General features: G+C 41.3%; 1 protein-coding gene across 1 annotated transcript; it reads right to left on the bottom strand.

Moving 5' to 3' along the window:
• Positions 1–692: 692 nt before the first annotated feature.
• On the bottom strand, positions 693–22,812 carry Lman1 (lectin, mannose binding 1). Its single transcript, XM_005074650.4, has 14 exons — positions 22,531–22,812; positions 18,695–18,849; positions 18,507–18,614; positions 17,758–17,819; positions 16,850–16,949; positions 15,282–15,405; positions 14,022–14,080; positions 13,300–13,432; positions 11,927–12,120; positions 11,769–11,839; positions 9,365–9,515; positions 3,880–4,001; positions 3,579–3,637; positions 693–2,558 (listed from the first exon to the last, which is right to left on the bottom strand). Exons 1-13 carry the CDS (start codon positions 22,766–22,768, stop codon positions 3,601–3,603), a joined length of 1,554 nt encoding a protein of 517 aa, XP_005074707.1. The 5' UTR covers positions 22,769–22,812; the 3' UTR covers positions 693–2,558; positions 3,579–3,600.
• Between the last annotated feature and the right edge of the window lie 479 nt (positions 22,813–23,291).

Genomic DNA, 23,291 nt, shown 5'->3' with positions numbered 1-23,291 from the left:
CATCAGTGCTCTCCATCTCTAGCCTTCAGCGTTTGGTGATTAAAGGATAAAAACACCAAATACATCGTTTTAACTAATAGGTACTTTTCAGCACCAGCAAAGGTAAACATTTATCCATCGCTATTTCCGCTCTCTTGCCACCTTCTCTCTCCACGAGTTGATGCCACAGATGGCAGGGGCCTGGACAGGTGTGATGGTCAGTTTTAATTGTCAGCTTGACAAAATCTAGAATAACCTGGGCAGAGCATCTCAAAGAGGGATTGCTGATGTCTGAGGATTGCTGATGCCTGATCTCTGGGCATTTCTGTAGGAGACAGATTTCCCTGTGTGCATGGAGGTGTGTGGGGGTGCTGCTCATTGTGGGATGGCACAATCTACTGACTTCAGTGTAGGGCAGGGGTAGTCATACATACCAGCAGGCAGTCATCCATTCCTTTTCTCCTTGCTCCTGACTGGATGTGACTAGGTGCTTCAAGTGCCTGCCTTGACTTCCCCAAAACGATGTGCTCTAACTGGGAATTACAAGCCAAATGAATAACCCAACTTCTCTTAAATCTGCTTGTGAGCAACTGGAGAGGAAACAGGGCGTCAGGGTGCAGATCACAGATAAATAAAATACAACTGCAAACAGAGGCCTGTTTGGAAAATAGCTACTTAGACCCCAACATCAAATCAATGATGGAAAAAACCAATTTACTAAAATATTCCTTTTATTTGAATAAGGTCATTTGACATTTCTTGAATTCCAGCTAGCATCAAGTAACAATCACAAAAGCAAAACAAAAACAAAACAAAAAACCCTTGACAAAATGTTATATTATTGAAATTGACAGTGGACAGAAAACCCTTTTAAACTCTAACATCATAAAAGAAATATCTTAAAATGGGCAACATAAAGATCTAAAGTTGCAAGAGCTGATCTCACCCTAAATCTTACAAACACAAAATTCCCAATGACTAATTTGTGTATCGCCTCTCTCCAACCAGCATGTGAGTGCTTCGAGAGAATCACACCCCGGCAACCAATCGGCTTTTCTTCCCAAAGACTGGTTCTCCGTAGAGAAAGCAGGTGAGCAACCCCTTATTCAAGTCTTTCCATTTTCCTCAAGTTATCAACATGTGCAGCTGTCTGAGATAAAAAGTGGTGACAATCAGGAAGGCCACAGCTTCAACAGGCAGGCTTTAGCTTTGCCAAGAGCCAAAGATGATTTACAAGTTTCAAAGTCATCACTGAAGCGCCAAGAGGTCAGCCAACCTGGAGTTAGTTTGTAGTTGCTGATGTGTTTTAACAAAACACAAGCACAGAAGACCTGCAGAGTTGCTGATCTCAACGACAGTGAAAATGTGCGCAGCTCAGCTTAGAGCCAATGAAACAAACAGCCATCACACACCTTTTCCTACTCCTCATTTCGGTGGTTCTCAACTGTCAGTGTGCTGTCTGGGGAATGGACACTCAGAAGCCCCACCCAAGTTGTCATGCAGCTGGATTAGAATGGGGCCTTGGAATCTGTATTCCAAATGAACATTCCATGAACTGAATGGCTGGTCCATGGGCCATACTCTAAAAAACACTAACATGCATTCAATATGTGATAAAACACTGGTTATTGTTTGTGACTTCATGGTGAAGTTTTACGCTAAAAAAGCATTCAAATAATTATAACGCAAATGGAGTATTACACAAGCCTATCAGCAATTACATAATTGCAATTTCTTTTAAAAGTGGTATCATAAAATTACATTAAAGTGTTAAAATAAATTTTGTTTTAATCCAAGGCACCTGTAAAGTACTTGCTGGTGTGAGAATTAAATTACTGCAGTTAACAGGACACTACAGAATGGAGGACTCTGGCAGTGGTGAGTTCCCACAGCCCAGGGTTTTGCTCAGAGGCTTTAGACTGAATGATCTTGAGGAAAACAGAGATATATCATGTCAACTACCTGGCTGAGAGACTTTTAAAAGACTCCTGCTACAATGGCTAGCTGAAATCACACTAGGAATCATCAGTGCACTTCCCCTTGGACTTGAAAAATGTACACTCCCCAGATCTGGGATTCCTTTAAGGTTCAGGCACAAGACTATGGACTTTGTAACAAAATACTGGCTTAGACAGCCTTTTTATCTCAAGATTTCCCGATGTCTACAATTTGACATTTCCCTGAAGGGTTCTTCTTCTTTTTAACTATAAGTAAATTGTGGAAGATGACACTTGTGGAACATGAGTTTCAAAGTGCCAATTCCACAGAGTTTCACACAGCCACTGTGAGTGCACTGTGTTTGAGATCTAGGATGAATGCCAGTGTAAAATGCAAGGCGAGACTGCACACGCAGTGCTAGTTAGGTAGTGCACAGCACTGAGTGCTCTTCGTAAAGTCTTCATAGAGATTTTAGGTTGTTAGCCCAATCCGCAAATGACATTGGAGAGAAAACTTACGAAGGCTTACAACAATTTAGTTGCATATCCTATTAAACAGTGGTGTGCTGGATCCCATAGCAAACGAGACCATTACTTTAATAAGAGGTAAATTGTCTTGAATCCAGCGAAAGTCTAGCCCAGCTGTGAAAAGAAAAGTGAAATCTGCACTTTAAAATGTCACAGGTGGTTTTTCAAATACCAACAACTAACTGCTGATATCAAGTCCTACCAGACTCTTCACAGCATCCTTATTTCTAGCACTTAAAGGAGAAACAGCTAAGTGTTTTACAAATTTGCTTTCAAATAGCTCAGAACTGCTTCTGCCATAGCCACCTCAATTTAAGTTTGCAAATCACAAACCAGAATGTACTAGTAAGTCCTGTGAATTTAAAACAGCTGCAGAACATGTAATTAGTGCTAACTACATGTTTGACAAAATGGGAGAAATAAACTCCACAAATTAAAAGTATAAAAATTAGTTCTGTAATATCAAATTGACATTATTGGAATAAAGACATTCAAGACAATGGCCATCATGAATACACCACCAGGCAAAATACCCATTAAAGTCACGGTCATAGGATTGTTCTCACCTAAATGATGTAGGCAAAAGTAATTAGTTTTCCACCAAAATTTCCTTTAAAAGTGAAATACACATTAAAAATAGAGGGGAAAACATTTCATTAAATGCTCTGATGCCTGGCATCTAGTTTAAAGCTCTCAGACAAGTGACTGATCCCAGAGGGAGCTGTGTTGGGACCAAAGACTCTAGAACCCACTCTTGTATTAGGGAATTCTCACTTCTAACAATGATTTTGTTACAAGACTCACATGAATAGAGTGCTCATGTTTAGATCTCACATTCTGGGAAGAAAGGCAAGTGCGTTTATATAAATAAAGAACCCTCCAATACCAGAGATGGAGCAGGTAATGCCCACAGTCACTGGCTGCCCCTAGTTTGTCTTGACTTGCCATTATTCTGCTCAGTGACTGCACTCTGCCTTCCAGAAACTCACTGAAATTTAAAGACTTGTAAGATTTATTTTTACTGAAAAATGAATGTTTTTAAGAGTTATTTTTTATAAAACTTAATAACTTAAGACTATGAAGTGATTTAAATACTAAATCCCCTCAAAAAGACATTTGCACATACATACATACATGATACATAGGAAAATGAAGGTCAAAAGAATTTTTTGGCAGCTGCTTCTTGCTGAGTCCTAAAAAAGAAAAACAGATGTTCTATATACTTGGGAAAGAAATGGGATTGTTTAAACTATCAGTGCCCTCTGAAATAGAAAATACTGAGAAACACACTCCAAGCATGCACACCCAATAGACTAGTAAACAAATTTGCTTGGTAATGAATTGCCTGTACATGAAAGCTGCATTAAGGTCCCATTTAATTCTACAAGTATTTTGTCCCCAAACACGTCAGGTCAAATGTCATCAAGAGACTTACCTGTACATGATATAGCCAATGAACAACACTGTCTGTACCACTACAAAGATGACAAAGTGGATGGTGGATAAACATGATGGAAAGGGTGGTAGTTCTGGGCATTTGGGTTTTTCATTGGATGGCTGTAAAGCAAAGAATGTGGGTTAAATTAATGGCCTGGAAAGATACAAGTGTGATATCTTATAGAAGTCTGTTAGGTAAACAGTACTTTCATTTACTCATTCCCCTAGATACTTTCCACCCATTTAACTTTTACTTTTGAAATCCTTTCTTTCACAGAGCAGCTGACATAAGGTTCCTACTGTGCCAACTTGGTGCCAGCTGCCCTTCCCTGCTTTGACTACAAATGATGATTTCAGTGCCTTCAAAGTTCGAGAGAATGGGTTCCCACAAACTCCTACTGCCCTGGATGCTTCCAGTACTGGCACACAACCAACAGCACAGACTTCAGTAGTGTTCCAGTTCATACGGTAAATTACATGCTACTTACCAACAAACTACTTAAACAGAATTCTGTTCCCTGACACATCCCTTGCAATCTCACAACATCAAACCTCAGTGACTTCTGAAAACTGTCCCATCTTCTGTCTCCATAAGACAGGGGCTAATTAAACATCAGGGACAAAGATGTCACACAGTGGCTTCTAGGATTGATTGTTCTCAATCTGACTGCATCTATGAGGCATAGTTTTAAGACATATCCATTTACAGCACCAAGTTGGCCATTACAACAAAGAGGGAAAATATCTTCAAACAAAACTAAAATATGACTTGCCTGAAAAGCCAAGGTCAATAAGAAAACTATTAAGATTTGCAATACAGTGTTCTGCTTGCATGTATGCTTGGATGCCAGAAGAGGGCACCAGATCTCACTATAGATGGTTGTGAGCCACCATGTGGTTGCTGGGAATTGAACTCAGGACCTCTGGAAGAGCAGCCAGTGCTCTTAACCTCTCTCCAGCCCCTGTGTCCTGCTGCTTCTAAGTTTGATTAGGACCAACCATATTCTAAATACATGCTATACAAGGCTATTAGCCTGCCAAGGAAAACACTCAACACAATCTTAAATTAACTATCTAATCTCAGAAAACCTAACTGATGTGATATAATAACAAAATAGCAAGAAAATTGTAGGTCAGATCCTTGGGAGAAAATATGCCAAAGACATATGCTTTATAAAAACAGACTCACAACAATACACAAGATCAAGTCAGCTAAAATCTCAGGGCTAATAAAGTCCTACTCTAGATGGCTGCTGGGGGAAGGAGAGTCGGTTCTCTTCAGGGATGTGATCCCAATGCTCTGGTGGGTGGCCCTCATGCACACACAGGCAGCACTAAGTGGTCTCAGTGGGTTTAAAGAGTACATGGGGGGGGGGGGAGGAGAGGGAATGGGTCTGATCAAAACACCCAATATTCAGATCTTCTCCTACAGCCTGCCTTCCTCATCCCACCCCTTGTCGCACTGGCTAACAACTTAGTTTTTCTCTCCCTGGAAACCCACTGACCAAACCCATCTGAGGATCGGGAAGGTGATCTTCACTATTCTAGTCATTCAATTCAAATCCCCCAGTCTCATTCCCAGTACTGTAGCGGGCCACCTGCAGGGCCAGCCTTCTCTCCCTTCCTCCAGACCCCAGAGATCTTAGCAAACAGCTTTCCTCCCTCCTGTTCATCTTCTCAGCCTCCAGCAATTTTAGCCTATTCCCAATCCTGAATGTAAACCCCAACACCTAGAAACATGTCTATTAAGGACATACAGTGGCCACACCTGCCAGGGACCCAGAAGCGCTCCTTACGAGAAAAAGGCACTGCCACCAGCTCCAAAGAGCAACAGAAATCAAGGACTAGAAAACTCGCCCAACAAAGACAACACCTAGAATCACAATCATTCCAAACCCAGATGCCTAACACCAGCATAAAAACACATTAGCACACAGGGAAAGTATGTCTCCACTAGAGCCTGGCAACCCTACTAGAGTAGGCCGTAAGAAATGCAATATAGCTGGAGCACAAGACAAGGACTTCAAAATGGCTATTATGAATTTGTTTGCAGCCCTTAAAGAGGATATGAATAAGTCCATTAATGAAATGTGTGAAAGCATAAACAGGGGAATGAAATGTCATGATTACCCAAAACAATTCGTAAGATGCAGAAAAGGACTTTGACAAAATACAACACTCTTCATGATAAAAGTCCTGGAGTGTCTAAGATACAAAGGGCATACCTTAAAATAATAAAGGCTATTTTCAGTAAGCCCACAGTCAACATCACAACATGAATGGAAAGAAACGCAAAGCATTTCCACTAAGAACAAGACTGTTCACTATCTCCATACCTATTTTTAATATAGTACTTGAAGCCTGAGCTAGAGCAATAAGACAACTGAAGATCAAGGGAATACAAAATTGGAAAGAAAAAAAGTTAATCTATTTGTAAATGATACCCTAGTTGTGATTTAAATGAAAATGGTCCTCATAAGGCCACAGGAAATTGTATTAGGAGGTGTGGCCTTGTTGGAAGAAGTGTGTCTTGAGGGAGATGGGCTTTGAGGTTTGAGAAGCTCAAGTCAGGTCCCTTGTCATGCTCTCTTCCTGCTGCCTGTGGATCTAGATGTAGAAATCTCACCTACCTCTCCAGCCTGCATTCGATCATGATTCCTACCATGATAATGAATGAAACCTCTGAGCTGTAAGCCAACCCCAATTAAATGTTTTCCTTTATAAGGTTGCTGTAGTCATGGTGACTCTTCACAGCAGTAAAACCCTAGCTAAGGCAGAAGTATACATAAGTGACCCTAAAAACTCCACCAGGAAGCTTCTATAGCTGACAAACTTTCAACATAATAAAACAATACAAAATTAACACACCAAAAAAAAAAATACCCAGTAACCTTCTGATTATTATGACAGACTGAGAAAGAATCAGGGAATCAATACTTTTCACAACAGTCTCCAAAAAATTAAAATATCTTGGTGTAACTCTAAACAAGTGAGACTTGCATGACACGAAATTTAAGAAACTGAAGAAGATATAGAAGATGGAAAGATTTCCCATGCTCATGGAACAGTAGAATTAACATAGTAAAAACAACATCCTACCTACAGATTTAATGTAATCCTCATCAAATTCCAACAATTCTTCACAGATCTTGAAAGGACAATTTTTAGCTTCATATGAAAACATACACACACACACAACCCAGGATAGCTACAACATTTCTGAATGATACAAGAACAAGAATGGAGGTATTACCATTCCCAACCTCAAACTGCACAACTGAATCGCAGTTTTTATTACTATATGGTATTTGCAGAAAAACAGACATGCTGATAAAGGGAACAGAATTGACAACCCAGATATAAATCCACACACCTACGGACACCTTTTTTTTTTTTTTTTCAATAAAGAAGCCAGAAATACACACTGGAAAAAAAGACAGCATCTTCAACAAATGGTGCTGCTCAAACTGGGTATCTGCACGTAGACAAATGTAAGTATATCCATACTTATCACCCCACACACAACTCCAAATGGATCATACACAATAAATCTGGTAGAAGATAAAAAGGAATAATCTTGAGCTCACTGACACAGGAAACAACTTTTTCAATGAAACACCAATAGCACAGGAGCTAAGAATAACCATAAGTGAGCCTCATTGTGGTGGTTTGAATAAATACAGCCCCTATAGGAACATAGGAAGTAGCACTATTAGGGATGGCCTTGTTGGAATAGATGTGGTCTTCAGAGGAAGTGTGTCATTGGAGGTGGGCTTTGAGGTCTCAAGACACTCAAGCCAGGCCTAGTAGCTCACTGTCTCTTCCTGCTGCCTGCCGATCAATATATAGCACTCTCAGCTACCTCTACAGCACCATGTCTGCTTGCATGCCATGTTTCCTGCCATGGCAATAATGGACTAAACCTCTGAACTGTAAGCCAGCCCCAATTAAATGTTTTCCTTTGTAAGATTTGCCTTGGTCACAGTGTCTCTTCACAGCAACAGAAACCCTAACTAAGAAACCTAATGAAATTGAAAAGCTTCTGTATGGTAAAAGACGACACCATTCAGAAAAAGTGGCAGCCTACCAAATGGAAAAATATTTAACAACTACACATCCAATAGAGGGCTAATATCTAAAATATATAAAAAAAACTGGACATCAAAAAAGTAGCCTAACTAAAAAATGGAATACAGTTCTAAACAGTGTTCTCAAAAGAGAAAACTCAAATGGCTGAGAAACTCTTAAAGAAACATCTTCTTTTATCATGGAAATGCAAGTAATACTTTGATCTTATGCCAATCAGAATGGCCAAGATAACAAATGACAGTTTATACTGGTGAGGATATGGAGCAAGAGGAACACTTATCCATGGCTGGTGGAAGTGTAAACTTCTACAGCCGTTATGGAAATAAGTGGTTCCTCAGGAAACTAGGAATAGATATTCTTCAAGAATCAGCTCTACCACTCTTGGGCATATACACAAAGTAGGAATAGATCTACTCCAAGATCCAGCTCTACCACTCTTGGGCATAACCATGTTCATTGTTGCTCTATTCATAGTAACCAGTAATTGGAAACAAACCAGATGTCTGCCAAAGTATGAATGGATAAAGTAAATGTGTTACATGTATACAGTTGAATATTACTCAGCTGTTATAAAAAAATGAAATTTGTAGGTTAATAGATGGAGACAGAAATAAAATCATCCCTAGTGAGATAACCCAGACCCCAAAGAACAAAAATGGTATTCATCTGCATATATGTAGATGTTAGCTGTTAAGTCCTTGATAAGCAGGCTACAATTCATACAGTCACAAAGGTTACAGGGTAAGGAAGTAAGGAGACGGATTGGATGACTCCAGGAAGAAGAAACATATTTACAGATGGGGATGGGGAGGGGAACTGAAACAGTAAGAGCAAATGGGGATGGGGAAGAAAAAGGAGTTGAGAGAGGAAAAATGAGGGGGGACAGCTAAAACTAAGGGCCATTGAGGGACTGTATGGAAACCTAATATAGTGGAAGCTTCCTAAATACATACAAATACAAAGGTGATCTAATGTGTTTGCCAAATAACTGGGGAGATGGAGCCCCAACTGGACATTTCTTGTTACCAAATGAGGCACCATCAAGGAGTTTGGAAAGGGGAAACTATAATCAGAATATATTATTAAAAATATCTATTTTCAATTAAAAAAGAAAAAACCCACCTCATAACCATGTATAAATTCTCAAACAAGATAAAAAGCATAGATTATAGAGGATAGTAAAATAGAAATACAAATATTTTCATTGTCTGGTAATGTAAATCCCATACACAAAACCCTCATTCTTTGCTTCTGCCTAGTAAGTAATGACACGTGCAGACACAGGCTTCTGCTTTCTACCTAGGAAATCCAAATCCAAAAGCTTTCAGAACTCATGGAACAGTTAGGAAAGAGCATAGCATAGCTCAAAACCACGACACAGGAAACCACCTTACCATGCTGCGTTGCGCAAGGTTGTCGATGTCTCTCTTCACGACGTGCAGGTGCTCTTTGATGTCCATGAAGTGCTGGGTTGTCTCATAGACGCCCGCTGAGCCGGGATGCTGTATGCCACTCACCAGCCGGACCGTTTCACTCATGGAGTTCCTGGAATATAAAATCTCTTTGAAATCACAAGGGCTTTGTTTTTTGTTTCCAGTTATATATTTCAAATGGGTATTCCTTTTTAAGTTCAACACATCAGATCATTAAAAAAACAAAAACCCCAGAAAGTCCAACAAAACAAATACAAAACCAGAAGACAGACACAGTGGCATATACCCATAAGCTCCATACTTGGGCTGAGGCAAGAGGACTGGGAACTGAAGCCCAGCTTGGACTATACAGTGAGACCCTGCCTGAAAAGAGCAGACACGAGGGGAAGGGAGGAGAGGGGAGGGGAGGGAAAAGGGGGAAAAAGAACCTTAGGACAGAAATATGTATTCAGAAGAGTGAAGCTGGACCTGGTGTAATGCCAGGTCCCAGGAGACCTATGAGTCCCTGGTTGATTCTGCAACACGAGGTAGGTCTGGACAATCTACGCATACACTGTGATGTGAGCAGGCCTGCTTTGCTCACCTGGAACCTTAAAGGACTGACCTCCAGAGGGAATGAAAAGTTACTGAACGTCAGCTCAGGGAACCTTACCTATGTGAATGTCCTCTAGTAAAAATTCTAAACACCAAGGCTTGGAAGATCATCCCACACTATTTGGAGAATGACCCCTGTTTTATGGGGCATCATGTCTGAATAATGCTATCATAAACTAAATGAAAAGCATGTTTAATACACCCAGTACATAGAACACTTTGGATCAGCACACAGCATAGCAGAGTTTTGCTTGCTGACCCTCTTGAATGAATGGTTGACTAATATTTGAGGTTAGATGCCACTGCCTACCATTGCAGTATCATACCAATAACCATAGCCCAGGATAAAGTTCAAAATCTGTAAATCTGTAGTAGTTTTTAATACATGTGTATCACTTTCAAATCACAGTAAAGTGAAAACTTGTAATCAAGCCGCACACCCAGGTCATTTGTTGATCATATAGTATGTTAATTCCCTGGTTCTTACAATCATATAGTGATTATGTAAAATACCAACATTAAAAGATGGGTGAAAGATACATGGAGACTTAATATACCACTTTCATAGCTTCTGCAGTTCAAACTCATATGAATATAAGGGACTTGGAGCTGGAGAGATGGCTCAGAGGTTAAGAGCACTGACTGCTCTTCCAGAGGTCCCGAGTTCAATTCCCAGCAACCACATGGTGGCTCACAACCATCTATAATGAGACCTGGTACCCTGTCTGACCTTCAGGCATATATGCAAGGATAATGCTGTATACATAATAAATAAATCTTTAAAAAAAAAAAAAAAGAAAATAAGGGACTTGAGAGATGGCTCCTTAAAGAGTACCACCAGCTGCTCTCCCAGAGGGCCTAGCTCGCATGATGGCTCACAACCATCTCTAACTGCAGTTCCATGGATCCAACACCATTTTCTGGCCTCTGAAGGTATGGACATACATATACACAAAACCATTCATATACATAAATAATAAAACTTGTAAAAATTGTAGCAAAATAAAAAATACTATGTTATATAACCCAGTCAACTTCTGAAAGAAATCTATTCATTTAGCTAAACTATTTGAACAGCACAAGTATCCACTTGGGGATTGTGACCCAACAACAAAAATGTTTCTTAAACACTAAGGAGCAAAATACAAATTTCCAGCTGTCAGCCGTGTCTGTTGAGCTTCTTCTGCTTAACCTGGTCCTATGTTCAGCCCTTAAAAGGCTCACTTTGACACTTTGCTGTCAAGGGTTGAACTGAGTGGGAACACTGAAGCATTAGTTTATGAAAACACACACAGGCTGTGTTCTCTGTTCCAGATACTGAGAAGGTGGGCTATCTGTATGAGTCAGCCATCCTCATAAGAGATTTGTCATTCAACTATCTGGACTTTGTCTATTCCAACCTGTCCAGGCTGTCATAGGGCAGAAGACGGCATCAAAAGGAAATTCCTGAGCAAGTATGCCTGTTCTCCTGACCTGCCACAGTAAATGTCCTTCTACCCTGAGTATTTCTCATGGAGTTACAGCAGCTCACTCCACACTCCCATAATTTCCAAAGATAGGCATACACCTGGTTTCAAATCACTACAGCAAACCTCTTTGTTTTTAAAGATGCAAATATTGAAGAATTTCCCCCCTTTTTTCAGCTTATGATTTTTAAAATTTGGACATTTGCAGCTTGCCTTCCTGAAGGACACTGACACAGGAGAGCAGGCACACAAGCTTCTTTAGGACAAGGGAACAGAACACTCAAACATGATCGTTGGATACTCACTTCATCTCATTCACTTGTCGCAAAATCTCATGCTGGGTTTTCACAACTGTATCTAGCTCCTGTTGAGAGACCTACAGGGAAACAAGACGAAGCAGCTTAGCATCCACCGATCATGAGTCAGTGCTGTTCTGGCTGGGGCACTGTGTGGGAACACTGACCTGCCCAGGCTGTCCTGGGGTCCCTGCTCCTCTCCTGGAGATCTCTTCTGTCAAGGAAGAGACGTATCTCCTCTGCTCGTCAAGGATCATATCCAGCTGCCTGTTAAGTTGCTTGATTTCCAGATGAATACGATTCTGTCCTTCAAAGACCTGTCTTAGCTCTCGATCGCCTACGCTCTCGAATATGTCATCCGCTGAAGAGTAATCATAAGTTACAATCATTACAGTCCTCTGCACACCTCCGGCTTTGAAATACTCTAACAGATCAGGTGCTGATATACACCAAAACCAGAGCATTACCAACACAGTAGTATAAACTTCCAATCAGTTCAGACATGACTAAACTACTATCTGAACTTTTTCACTTAAAATAATTTTGTTTTATATGTATTGTGTAATTTTACTAGGGAGAACCAACCTGGAGTAACAGAAATCAAAACAGTGACAGGCTATGTGGAGAGCAGGTTTATAGAATCAGAGAACTTTCTGGGGTGAAAAAGAAATATTCCATGCACTTATATGGTGATGCTTAGGTTGTCACCCATAATTGTCAACAACCGGCTGTGCTCTCTATATACCTACTACAAGCAGCTTCAGGGTACAGTCACAAACGACATGATGTTTACCATATTACTGGCAACTGGGAACTGTACACTACACAGCATTCAAATGCTAGACATGGGCTTATCAAGCATTCCTTCAAGCTGATGGGGACAGACTAGACATAAACCTGGCAGATACTAAGTGTATAGTTTGTTGGGCCTTTGCACTGTTATATTTTTGAGGATGTAACAACATATAAAGTCTCAATTTCTCTGGCTTACACTAGCACTTAAAAAATTTCCACCATTGAAGTCTGGATTCTCAGCAGTAAGGAGAAGGTGCTGGGGAAGAAGGTGTCATTTTCTTCTAAGATCTGGCAACTATTGGGCCAGTTGAGTTCAGAGGGAAAGAAAGGTAACACAGGGATATGGAGAGAGATAATTCCAATACACTGTACACCTATATAAAACTGTCCGAGCTTTTCAATAAAGGCCACTGTGTAACACTGAAAGGAGACAGCGGTCTTGGATGGTTTTATTTAGCACTTACCCATGAGGCAGCACCGTCTTGTGTTTCATTTGTTTAGTTTAGAGAACACAGTGGTAAACGTGTCAATGCCATCCTCACCAAGTTCCAGCCCAGTGGCTCATGTTCACTCACACAACTATGGTGTCCTTCATTCACACCTCACAAGTCACCTCTCAGACTCTGAAGGATTCAGTTTGCTTTGTCACTGTTCCCAGCAATTCCTGAGTGTGCTGAGACAGACGAGAAGAGGCGGACAGTACAAAACCAAGTGTTCCCACAGAGCCATCGCAGCTAAAACTTACCTGGCTGTCCCTGGAGGTCAGGATGCCCTTTCTGGAATTCCTCCTTCTTCTTGTCCAATTCTTGTTGGAAGTGCTCAAACTCTTCTTGATATTTTTCCTTTTCTTTTTCTGAAATGTCTTTTTCTGGTGTAGGCTTTTTTGGAGGAAGAACAGGTCATAAGAAAGGGAACTGGTGAGATATCTTGGCATCTGTCCCTTTTCTCATGCTCAGTACTCCACAACTGGCTTGAAGGTCGTCCTTTACTTAATGACAGCTAATTATTTATTTATTTTTTATTTTTAAATTTAAATTAGAAACAAGGTTGCTTCACACGTCAATCCCAGGTCCCTCTCCCTTTCCCTCCCCTCCTCCCCATACCCTCCCACCACCACCCCCATTACCCCCTCCTTTCCCCAGGGAGGGTGAGGCCCTTCATGGGGGTGTCCATAGTCTGTAACGACAGCTAATTTGTTCTTGGTTTTAATAATGCCAAAAATCATAGTAACTACTACCATTTAATGAGCACTTACTATAAGCACATGTGTCTCACTTAATCCTGACAACATCAAGAGGTATCCACTGAACATATTAACGACATGCTACAGAGGGGGTTCAGGGTTATATAAGACCAAATGGCAGGGACTGAAACAAGACCCAGACTAACGTCAGTCTTCTCAAAACCCACAGCTGAAGAACCCCACTGAAAACTGGGAATTAACTGTTTGGAAAAAAGTGTACTCACTGGCTCTTTTCCAGGCTCAGTTAATTGGAAAGTCAGGAAAGAAAGAACGTCGTGGTCATCTACAAATTTAAGAAGTTTCAAGAAATGCTCTAGTAATTGTTTCATAGTTGTGAATTTACTTGACAGGTATTTATTACTTATGAAAGACAGACTTCAGAACTGCTCTAAACCCTCAACCCCAAGTCAGCAGGAGCAGCAGGGTTTAAGTGGAGTGAAGTTAGTGAATGGTGAGTATCTGACAAGTGAAGGCGCCGCCTACACTTTTCCAGCCTCCTGCACGGATACAGTCCTGTTCCAAGTGCACAAAACCCTGTCCACCTATTCCCAGTGCCTTCCTTTGGTACACGCTAGCTCTGGCCTTTCATACTTGCTTTTCTCAACTGGATGATAATAATACTTCCATCTTATCTAAACCATGTAGTCAAACTAATATCAAGTTGTTTAAGCCAATAGCAGGAACTAAGGAGACTGGACCTCACGGCAGTGAACTGCTGTGCCAATCCTGGCTGACTACATCCATGGTGGGAGTGACTTATTTCAAGTGTGCTACATCCTTCTATCCGCCTCTCTCAGGGAGATCTGAAGAGGCAGCTAGGTATACAGAACACGATGCGCTGCAGACTGGGTAACCTGAGGAGAGATCATGTGCTGAACAGTCAAGAATCACAAATCCAGACCAGGGGTGGGGGTGGGGGTGGGGGGGTATGTGTGTGTGTGTGTGTGTGTCTGTATGTGTGTGTGTGTGTGTGCGCGCGCGTGTGTGTCACAGGAACATATACCTCCTCCCTCTCTGTTTGGGTTGTATAGAACAATCTATAGTTTTGGAAGTATTTAAAATGGCAAAGTGCTGTATGAGTACAAAGCTGTATTGGTGTGGAGAAACCTCATTTATCAACATATGTGGAAAATAACAGCCATTATTTTTCATTTAAAGTTTGCACCCAAATAATATTTCCTTGGGTTTCCAAAGTCTTTTGTATATGATAAAGCAATTTTTAAGGGTCCCCAAACACTTGGGAAGTAACTTTTTATATCCTCAACTTTAAATATGTCCCCTTCACTACAAAGTGTGCCTAAAAGAATAGTGTCATTTATAAGCAACCATGCAGCTCCAACCTAGCCAAAGACTGGTAGAACAGACCAGGGAAGACTCCAAAGAGATTCAGAAGTAAAAAGGAATCTAGTCTATATACTGTAAACAAATGAGTACCAGTAAGAATCATTCACAAGCTTTCAATATGAAAAGATGGTAAGATTTACCTGCAAGACCTCCTGTTGCAGCAGATATCCCAAAATGCCCTTGTGTAGGGATAATCATATTTTCCACTTTGGCACAAAATTCATAATCATTTTTATCTGGTGTAAAGCCATTATTGATCATGACCTAGGAAGACACAGTACAGCTTTAGATTCTTAAGACACATTTAAAAATAAATTTTAGGATTTTGTGATCAATATTTGCTCTTGCTTCCATCAATTGTTATAACTCCTTTTATATATGGATACTGTTTGTGTATGCATGCTTGCACATGTGTGAGTATTTGGAGACCTGAAGTTGACACCGGCTATCCACCTCAATAATCACTTTCCCCTTTACTTATCGAGGCAGGGTCCCTAAATTGAGTTCAGTGATTCTCTAGACCAGCTAGCCATCTTGCCCTGCCTCTTGAGGGCTGGGATTCCAGATGGCCACACTTTCTCAGCTTTTACATAGTTTCCAAGGATCTGAGCTCTGGCTGTCAGGCTTGCACGGCAAGTTCTTATCCACTGAGCCATCTCCCTAGCTCTACAAAGGGTAATTTGAAATAAAATCACTTAGTAACCATCATTACACAGCAAGACCATTCACTTAATTTTGTTGTCCATTATTTGTCTAAGGTTCAAAAAGAGAAAATGTTGATAGCTTAACACTTCTTACAATGAAGAGAGTAAGTTCCTCTCTTGTAAAGCCTTGGGGAGCCATGATCATGAATAGATCACACAGCAGGAATACAAATGCTCTGCATTACCCTAGGTGAGCAAATGTAACCGTGCTGCTCATCTCTCCTCTCTCCTCCTTTTGGCATCTATCACCTCAGGTCAGGCAGTAAGTGGAGCCCTGCAAATGGAGAGACTATCTCACAGAACTGCATGCAAAGCTGTATTTAAAGTACAATGCAGCAGACGTGGTGCTTTAAGGGTCTAAGAGCCTAGATCATCTCACCTAGTTCCCATCACATTATTGTAAGATTTGCTCTGGGCCCAAGGCACTTGTTAAAATTGCAAATTCCACCATTTCCCTTCCCGCTGAGAATACCAGCTCTCTTAAAAGTTCCTCACGGGAATAGGTATTGCCAGCCTTTCCACTCGACTTCCAAGATGTTCTCTATTGTCACTCTACAGCAAACTATTTGCCTGGGACACACACACATTGCCTACTCCTGCTCCGAGGTGCATCTCAACTAAACCCCTCTGGACTTTCTCCAGGGTCATCTCAGGGCCCAGGTTCCAAGGTCACAATCCCTTACTGCTGTGTCACAGTCCTTGTCACACAACACAGTGATGCTACACAGCTACACTATGGTCTGCAAACTCTTCAGGGAGAATGGTCTTTGTCTTACTCCTAACTTGTATCCTGAAGACTTGGATGTGTGCTTATGCTATCTTGGAGCTGGTGCTTACACCTCCTCTGACCAAACAGAAACTACTGGTAAGGCTGCACTGCAGGAAATCACTTACATTCACACAAACGTGTGGATGCCCATGTTTAAGTACATTAATTTCTGTTAATTCTGAGAATTTAAAAGAAAAGCCATGCTAAAGTATTGTTTATCGTTACTGTCACTTACTGTCAGTGTTTTCTGGAAATAGGTAATCTTTGCTCGAACAGGATAGGGTTTATTACGAAAGTCCCTCTGACAACTTGCTAAGGCTTGAGTGGTACCATCACTGTAGTACAAGGGAGAAGAAAAGAAAGAAAGAAAAAAGGCTTTTTAGTAGTGAAGACTCAGGAAGATTCAAAAATATCAAATTCCAGTGAAACTTATGACGGCCTGTGTCAGTCAGAAGTCAGAAAGGCCACTCCTGTCAGAACTCTGGGACACTGCAAGGGAAGCCTACCACTGCTGGGTCTAAAGAGACATAGAATATGCTATTATGAGAGAAGACACCATGCAAATCACTCAGGGGGATTTCACTTCCATTTATCTTTTTGTGGTATTGGACCTAGAGTCTCACACAGGCTATGCTCTATGACTGAGCTACATCCCCAGCCCCTCGTGGAATTTTTAAAGATGTAAATCTGTCAACTCCATCCAAGCCAAAGGAAGCTAAGTCTAAAGGGACCTGCCTAGGCACTTCTATTTTAAACCAGTACACCTGGGATTGTAAAGAACTACCAGCACTGTAGTCACCACGGTAGGAAAGAGCAAAGCCAGGTGTGGGTAAGTAATTTTCTTACACTCAATACCTGGAAGCTCTGGAACACACCGACAGTGACATTAATGTTGAAAACAGTGGCAGACTGTGAACTCTTTAGTTTGGTGAAAACTAAATTTCTTCGAATAAACATGGAAAGTGTGGCTCACAGAACTAACTTCACAACACAAACGGAAATCAGACCTTTTCACTGAGTTACACTGTAACAGCTCATGAAAAAAATCTTATTTCATTTGGAGAGTGTTGAGATTTGAAGCAATATATTTCATGGGGTATCCAAAGAAAGTTGGAATAAGAAATAATGTAAAGTCACACTTACTTTTGATGGTCGTAATTAATTTGTCCATTGTTGCCTATAACTACTATAGCAGGATTATTTTTCTAAAAATAAAGAGAATATAGTTATTTAGTATCTTTCATGGAAAACCTCATCATTCTTCATTTGCTATGAAATCTCACACTGCTAAGATTCTAGGGATCTTACATGTTTAAAATAGTATGGCCCAAGCTTTTTCAATGTCATTAAAATTTCTTTAAATCGCTGACAGTGACCTCTGAAAATCAGTAACAACTAACCAAAGGGAAGACCGCCAGTCTTAAAGCATCCAAGCCACAAGTCCTGTTTCAGCATCTAAGTGCGTTTTATTTTCAAGATGTCATCAGGAAAACGGCCTGATCAAAAAGTAATTAACAAAGGGGAGCTGAGTATGAGGGCCAGTGAAGCCCGGCACCTGAACACCGCCATGGCTTCCTAAGCTCTACTGACTTCACTGCCCACATCTGAGACGCATGCTGGTGATTTCACAGTCACTAAGCACACACAGGATGTGAGTCACTGACAGCTTCTCAGAGCTAGGTCTCCAGCCTGACTGCAAATTAGTGTGCAAAAATGATGCTTGCATAGCTTTTAGTTGCGAGATTCTCTGCTACCAAGACTAATGACCATACACAGGCTATCAACCAAGTTCTTTATTAGTTTAAGGTGTCAAGTAAACTACCTTCTCACAGCCTAACTGCTAAAAATACATTAAAATGGAAAATGGCTAACAGTTTTAACAATAAATATACCTTTCCATCATTGTCAAAAGAATCAAAAAATATTCCAACACCATTCCACATATCAGCTGATCCAAACACAGGGCCATCCAAGCCTTGATTTTCTGTATACCAAATTGCCTGAAAATACATAAGAGGGACTAGTTAGGATCCAGTGGCTTAAGCAACTATACTGGTTCAAGCAACAGAAATGATCATACTAGGCCATCAGCTCCAATTCGACCTCTTCCAGTTACTCGAAATGTCACTTCTACTTCCCAGTTCTCGAAGGCTGCTTTTGTTTTTGTCCACACTGAACCTCTTTGGCTTTTTAATGATGGTGCTATTCGAATTTGATCTGAACTTGGAATGGCATCTATGGTAGAAACCAGAAAAGAAAGGCTCTAAGTTATAATTATGCAGAATTCAACGCATTACCACTGAACTGCTACATGGAGCTACAAAGATCCAATTTTATTCTATCTAAGAATTGTGTTAGATAGCTTCATGCTGATAGCTATGACTTTTAAATGTTAAAGTAATATCTCTTCTGTGTTTTGAACGGAGAATTGCACCTGCAAGCCTACACCCATATATTACATATTCAAAGCCCCAGAGAATGAGGAAGGAGATCAAGACTTTTATATTATAGTTTCCAATTCTGTGTTTTTATGGATTTTGTTTTTGTGTGTATGTTTCTGGTGTTTTGTTTTTTTCTGTTTGGGTTTTGTGGTTTTTTTTTTTAATTCTGGTTTCTTTTTTATTTGTCTGTTTTCTAAGGAGAGAGAAGGCATAAAGTTGGATGGGTGAGGTGAGGAGGATCTGAGGGGAACCAGTGATCAAGAAAATATTGTATGAATTTTTAATAAAAAAAGACAAACTGTTTACTTGATTTTTCATAATCTACTTGTAATGACCCCCAAATTTGTTCAATATTAAAAGTCTATTGTTTTACAAGTTGCATATTACAAACTTTCTAAATTAGAACCAACCACTAGGAATCAAGCTCAGCTGTGACTTTGAACAAATCATTTCTATACTCTGATTCATCATATATGTTCATGAAAGGGCTAGGCCTGACAACTTCTCTAAACACTGCAGAATCATATGCAAAGTATCCTGCATATATACATTTCCCCGGGAAGAGGGCCAACTAACTTTTAATTTAATAAGTAGTTCTCTAACTATGGTGGACTCTACAGAAAACAAGTGATCCTCAAAAGAGTAGCTGGCTCAAGTCCCAATCCAGCCACTTATATGACTGTCAGATATTCAGCAGGTCACTGGTATGCAATGAGTGTGAAGGTATAGATCAGGGATATATAGTATAGACCATCCCAGTAACACAAGGCACACAATTTTGGGGGTTCTCCAGTGCATCTAAAAGTTACATTTATATTATATATTGAGTGTATAACAGCATCATATCTAAAATAACAATGAGCAGGCTTTAGTTTTAAAACACATTAGAAGTTGGCACACAGATCAATTTTGAAAAAGCACTTGTCTTATCATGCATGGGCCTCAGAGACAGAAAACAAAACCAACAATGTCACTGACTGAAACCGTTAAAGATCATCTGGTGAGGCTGGAAAAGCAGCACTGACAGACTTCTGAACAAACTTTCAGTCTATAAAAACAATCGGTCTGCAAAACTCAATAAACTGAGACAATAAAACAAAGTATGCTTATAAATCCTTCCATCCTTTTACTATTGGCTAACTATTAAGGTACCTAAAAAGCAAACAATTCCAACATACTATCTCAGATTCTGACATTCACAATAGGAAATAAAACAACTCTAACGACACCACTTTACAGGTAGGAAAAGAAAGCTGAGATACTTTAGTGTACTCACTGGTTCAAACACTCAAAGGGTGGGGTAGAACATTATGGAAAAAGCCCTAGACAGAGAAACAGAAGATCTGAGTAAATGTCCAAGAACCTTTGTCTGTCTGTAGTTCTTGTCCCCTCTACATAGGAGATGCCTGGCTGTCTACTACAACTCAAATAGGAGAGTGAAGGTGAGAGCTTTGAGGGTTATGGTTAAAGATTATTATCATTTATTGCTCTATGAACCTCAGGATATGTGCTGACAGTACAAAAGGATGTAGGACTTATAAAAGAGAAATAACATCTATGAGATCCCAATTAGGGCTGAATGTAATTGGCTGTGTTCAAACTAAATCCTAAATTTCTCCACTTTTCTGGTTTCAAATCATAGATTGCAAGAAGGAATGAAAAGGGAGAAAAATAAACAACAGCATTAATAGAATAAGATTAAAAATTACAGTACCATGAAAGCAATGGATTTCCATGCCATCCATACCAGTGATTGTCAAAGTTAGTAGACAGATCGAGTCATGACTAAAACAGTAAAATACTTTAGCCACACACTTACATTGGGGTACATTAGACACCCACCCACACCCGAATGCACGTGCTCCCACCCCATGTCTTTAGCCCAAACTGAACTTAAACTCAGCCAAGGATGACCTTGAACTTCTGACCTCCACCTCCCAGTGTAAGCAGCACTGGGATTACAAGTGTAAACTACTACACCTGGTTTATGGGGTGCTGGAGATTGAACCCAGGGATTGGGACATGCTGGGCAAGCACCCTACCAAATGAGTCACAACTCCAACCCTCCATCCTGACCTCTTTCCCAGCAGACTAAGTTTGTTGCTTGTGGCTCTGTAAAACAGAGTGAAGACAACAAACTTCAGTAGCTGATTAACACTCTGAATTTGCTGATGCGTGATTGTGATGGAAAAGAGAGAAGCTGACAGGCAATGGAGAGGTGCAGACAATTTCATCATCAAGTCCAAAAGAGAAACAGAAACAGAAGATCTGCACACCTGGGCTTGGTGTCATGCCCATCATCTTTGTGTATTAGGAGCAATGCTATCTTGATAACATGAGCCCAGAAGGCTTATAATGAATGAACTGAGTAACCACCTAATTGCACTCTGTTTCAACTACATAATGACTGGGTCATTAAGTTCAATGAAATCTACACCTGATAATTGCACATTAATTTGAGGAACATGGCCCTTACTGGACGTGTGCTTTCTATTTAGCAATTACTTTCTAGAAATGAAGAATTTTGTTTCCGTCACTGGACAATTTCAAATGATGTATCGAAGCCTTCGACAATTACACACAAAAATAGAGGGTATTTACTACCTGCTTTAATGGGTGTGTGTATCTGACAGTCACAGAGGAGCTTATGGAATGACAAGTGTTACTGACATTCTTTGGTCAGCAGTGACACATCAGCACTAAAAAGTGGAGGCTTTCTCTCCACCAGTGAAGCGCTCATTCAGTTCTGAGTAAGCATTGAAGCAGAAACTATTTCATGGATGTCTTAAAGGAGAAGAAGATACAAGCATTCTTAGTCCCAAGTTCAGAAACAATCAATACAAAAATATATCTCCTGTAATAACTAAATAAAGACACTAATATAAAGTTTATAGTGTAAAGATCAAAGACCACACACACTGTCAACTGAGAGTCAAACCTATGGTGTAATCCTAACATTTTAAGAACGTCATCCAAAGACCAAAGAAATCACTCCAAGACTGTAAGCTATCTTGGAGCATTTGAGAAACTAGGTACAAACCTGACCACTGACTACTGCTAACTCCGTAAAACAAGCAAGCAGGAGAAGGCTGCTGGAACTGGTCTCAGTTGCTATGGTCAGGCAAAGTGTACCCTTGAGACGTGGCATCAGGGTATAATGTAACGTGACACCCAGAAGCTGGTTTGAGTGCAGAGGAACTGCAGAAAGCAACAAAACACCTCTGAATCAAACAAAGCACGGATGAGATTAAGACAGGGAAGACTGGGAAGTGGGTGAACAAGCTAGAAGACTCGGGACACGCGGTGAACCTCGAGCTAGGGGGCCCTGGGGGTGCCTGGGGAGTCCTGCCCCAGCGCATGTGGTGTGCAGTGCTGGAGTTGACCCTCGGTCCTGCAGGACACTGGCGAGGTGGGGCAGGCGGACGGAAAGCAAGGAGGGAACCCGGCCCCCGACCCACGGCCCAGCCCGGCTTACTCCCCGCGTGGGCCCAGAAGGGCACGGTCCCATCGCTCTGCACCAGATGCGGCCCCTTAAAGCTGTACTTGTACTCGAAACGGCGGTGCGGCAACTCGGCTGGGGTGCCCGCGGCGCCGGGGGCCGCAGCGTCGCCTCCCATGCCGTCGCTCCCGACGAATCGGCTGAAAGACAGCAGCAGGGCGCAAATGAACGGCCGCGCTCCAGCCTGTGTAGCCTTCCGTCTGGACCCCGCCATCTTGGATTCTGGGACGCAGAGGCCGGCGGGAGAGGGAGGGGCACTGGAGCCGCGGATGGCCAACAGGGCGCTCTCTGATTGGTGGAGCCTGAGAGACCCCGAGGGCAAGGGGTGAGCCCCGCCCCTGCCCTCCTCTATCCCCCGGCCCACTGAGGACAGAGCATCTGTAGGCGGGGCTACGGAAGGGGTGGGGCAAGACTGGGAGGCGGGGCAGCTCAGGAGCTCACAACTCCAGCGGCGTAGGGGGCGGGGCAGGGCAGGGGAGGGGGCGGGGGAGAGGACCAAGACCCTACTTTCCGGGTACCCAGCTCTCTAGTGTTTGTTGGGAAGGTGATTCCCACTTTTCTGTACTACCAATTTTTTCAAGATCCAAGAGTAGCGGGCTTCCTTCTGTGGCTTAGAAAACCTTGGAAGCCCTAAGACTTGTGGAGTCAGGCCATAATAAACCTCTTTAGAATAAAGGCATTCATTATTCAGTGGCTGGCTTTCTTCGTGAACTTTCCAGAAACAAGGCATGATCATG

This window comes from Mesocricetus auratus, unplaced genomic scaffold (assembly GCF_017639785.1).
Source record: "Mesocricetus auratus isolate SY011 unplaced genomic scaffold, BCM_Maur_2.0 Super-Scaffold_6730, whole genome shotgun sequence".
In the NCBI taxonomy this organism is placed as follows: domain Eukaryota; kingdom Metazoa; phylum Chordata; class Mammalia; order Rodentia; family Cricetidae; genus Mesocricetus; species Mesocricetus auratus.
Note: the sequence above shows the minus strand (reverse complement) of the source record. Positions and strands in the feature narration are given on the sequence as shown.

What these genes read in the sequence shown, in the direction of transcription:
- Lman1 (XM_005074650.4), bottom strand. Translation starts at nt 22,768, where the DNA reads ATGGCGGGGTCCAGACGGAAGGCTACACAGGCTGGAGCGCGGCCGTTC. An exon ending in CTTCTGGGCCCACGCGGGGA is followed by an intron (nt 18,850 to 22,530) that starts GTAAGCCGGGCT and finishes TTTCTACCATAG; the next exon opens with ATGCCATTCCAAGTTCAGAT. An exon ending in TGCAACAGGAGGTCTTGCAG is followed by an intron (nt 14,081 to 15,281) that starts GTAAATCTTACC and finishes TTAAATTTGTAG; the next exon opens with ATGACCACGACGTTCTTTCT.